At 65.3% G+C, this 1851-nt stretch overlaps 1 protein-coding gene across 1 annotated transcript in view; it reads right to left on the reverse strand.

Moving 5' to 3' along the window:
- Nucleotides 1-256, reverse strand: part of VDBG_09729 (predicted protein) — a gene marked incomplete at both ends in the record, with an annotated part of 930 nt that extends 674 nt beyond the window's left edge. Inside the window, one exon of the mRNA XM_002999963.1 lies at nt 13-256. Coding sequence (XP_003000009.1) covers nt 13-256 — 244 coding nt within the window. The remainder of the gene's footprint in view (nt 1-12) is intronic.
- Between the last annotated feature and the right edge of the window lie 1595 nt (nt 257-1851).

Below are 1851 nucleotides of genomic sequence, written 5' to 3' on the forward strand. Positions count from 1 at the left end.
CCAGTGCTCGACGATGCGCAAGGCGGCTCGGGCAGCAGGCTGCGGACTCCTCGGCGACGGCGCGGCCGAGAGCGGGCGAAGCGGGCGTGGCGGCGCGGTGGCCGTCGAGCACGACGGGGTCGAGGGGCGGCGGGCGGAAGGGACTCGCGGTGCGGCGCAGGTGCGGCGGCGTGTAGACGCCCGTGACGCCGGCGAGGGGGTCGGTGTGGGCGTGGGCGAGGTGGCGTGGGCCGGGGGGCGCGTCGTCGGCGGCCATGTCGGCGGAGGAGAAGTGGCGGGTTAGGCTGGACCACATGATGCTGGGCTAGGGGGCGCGGGGGGCATGCGATGGGGTGGTGGTGCTACGCAGAGGCCGAGGTGACGACGTGATGATCGGAGAAAGGCAGCGTGTCCTGATATAGGCAACAGAGCCGAGTGGGGACGGGCACGCAGGCAGTCGTCGACAGCGGGAGGTCAATGTGTCAAGATGGGCCGTTGCCGTCGTGCTGCTGTGGCGATCGTGCTGCTTTTGCAATCGAATGCAATCAATGTGTCATGCAGCGCGGCTCGAGACGGCCAATGGTGGTGGTGGTGATGGTCTTGGATGCGGGGCGGGGTCTGATGTGGTGTCTGCTGTCTGTGAGTGGACGTAGTTGGACGTTGAAGGTGGACGTGGAAGATGGTGAATACGTAGAAGATGGTGAATGAGGCTGGGACAGCAGATGGAGTCCCCGAAAGTAAGTTGCTCCCTACCTGGTAAGATCGGTCAGGACTCTTGCGGTGAGGAGCATCCCCACCTTGGGTCCGGAGCAGAGGAGGGGCAGAGGAGCAGCAGTGAGCAGGCTGAGGAACGGACAGGACAACCCTACCGCCCTGCTCCACCGCCACGTCGACGTCAGCCGCGCGCCTCGACACGTGCAGCCTCACCAGGCACATCACGACCTTGCCTGACCCAGCCTCACCCAGCTTCACCACATCGCTTCCCCTCACTTACCTCTCATCACCACTCACAAACCACTCACATCACATCACCACACCACATCACCACTCACACCACCACTCACATCACCACCACATCACCACCACATCACATCACAGATCTATCAGCCACAGATAAAATGTGTCTTGCTAGACGACTGCCTAGGCATCTACTACTACACTACATCCCCACCGCCAGTGCGGCCCGGCATCTTTTCCCGTCCTCTCTTTCCGTCCTGTCCCTGCACCCCCCTACTCTGGTATAGTGAATGGATATAGTCAATCATCATGGTCCCGTCCCCGCCCCCAAACTAGCACCAACAAAGAACGGCAACGAGCGCTGTCTCCCGCGTCGGGTATTCAAACACATCTCTGCTCCTTCGCCTGCCTGGTATATAAACACGGCCTTGCTCCCCTCCACGGCCTCAGCACCTCGACGCCCTCGCGGCCTCACATCGCCTTGCCGACGCTGCCCTGCGTCTGCTGGCTGCCGCCGCTGAGCCTGCGCCGCTGCTCGCCCGGTCGGTACCCCGACGTCGGGCTGTCCATGTCCCACCGCCCCGATGGCCCCGACGGCCCCACGTCCGGCCCCGGCTCGCTCCACCCGGTCGAGCCCACGCCGCTGCTGTACTTGCTCTGCATGCTCTCGCTGCGCATGTGCGCCGCCGACGGCTGACGCGGCGCCCCCGACACCCGCCCGCCGACGACGCTGGTGCCCTGGCTCGACAGCAGGTCCGGACGCTCGAGGTCAAACGGGTCCGACCGCCACTTGTTGCGCCGCGCCGTGAAGCTGTCGACGCTGCCCCCCGACTCGCGGTACACCGAAGTCGTACCGCGACGACCGCGCCATCTGCGTGCTCGGCGGCCGCGTCGTCAGCCCGCCCATCGATGTGC

Source organism: Verticillium alfalfae, genomic scaffold, assembly GCF_000150825.1.
Source record: "Verticillium alfalfae VaMs.102 supercont1.16 genomic scaffold, whole genome shotgun sequence".
Taxonomy (NCBI): domain Eukaryota; kingdom Fungi; phylum Ascomycota; class Sordariomycetes; order Glomerellales; family Plectosphaerellaceae; genus Verticillium; species Verticillium alfalfae.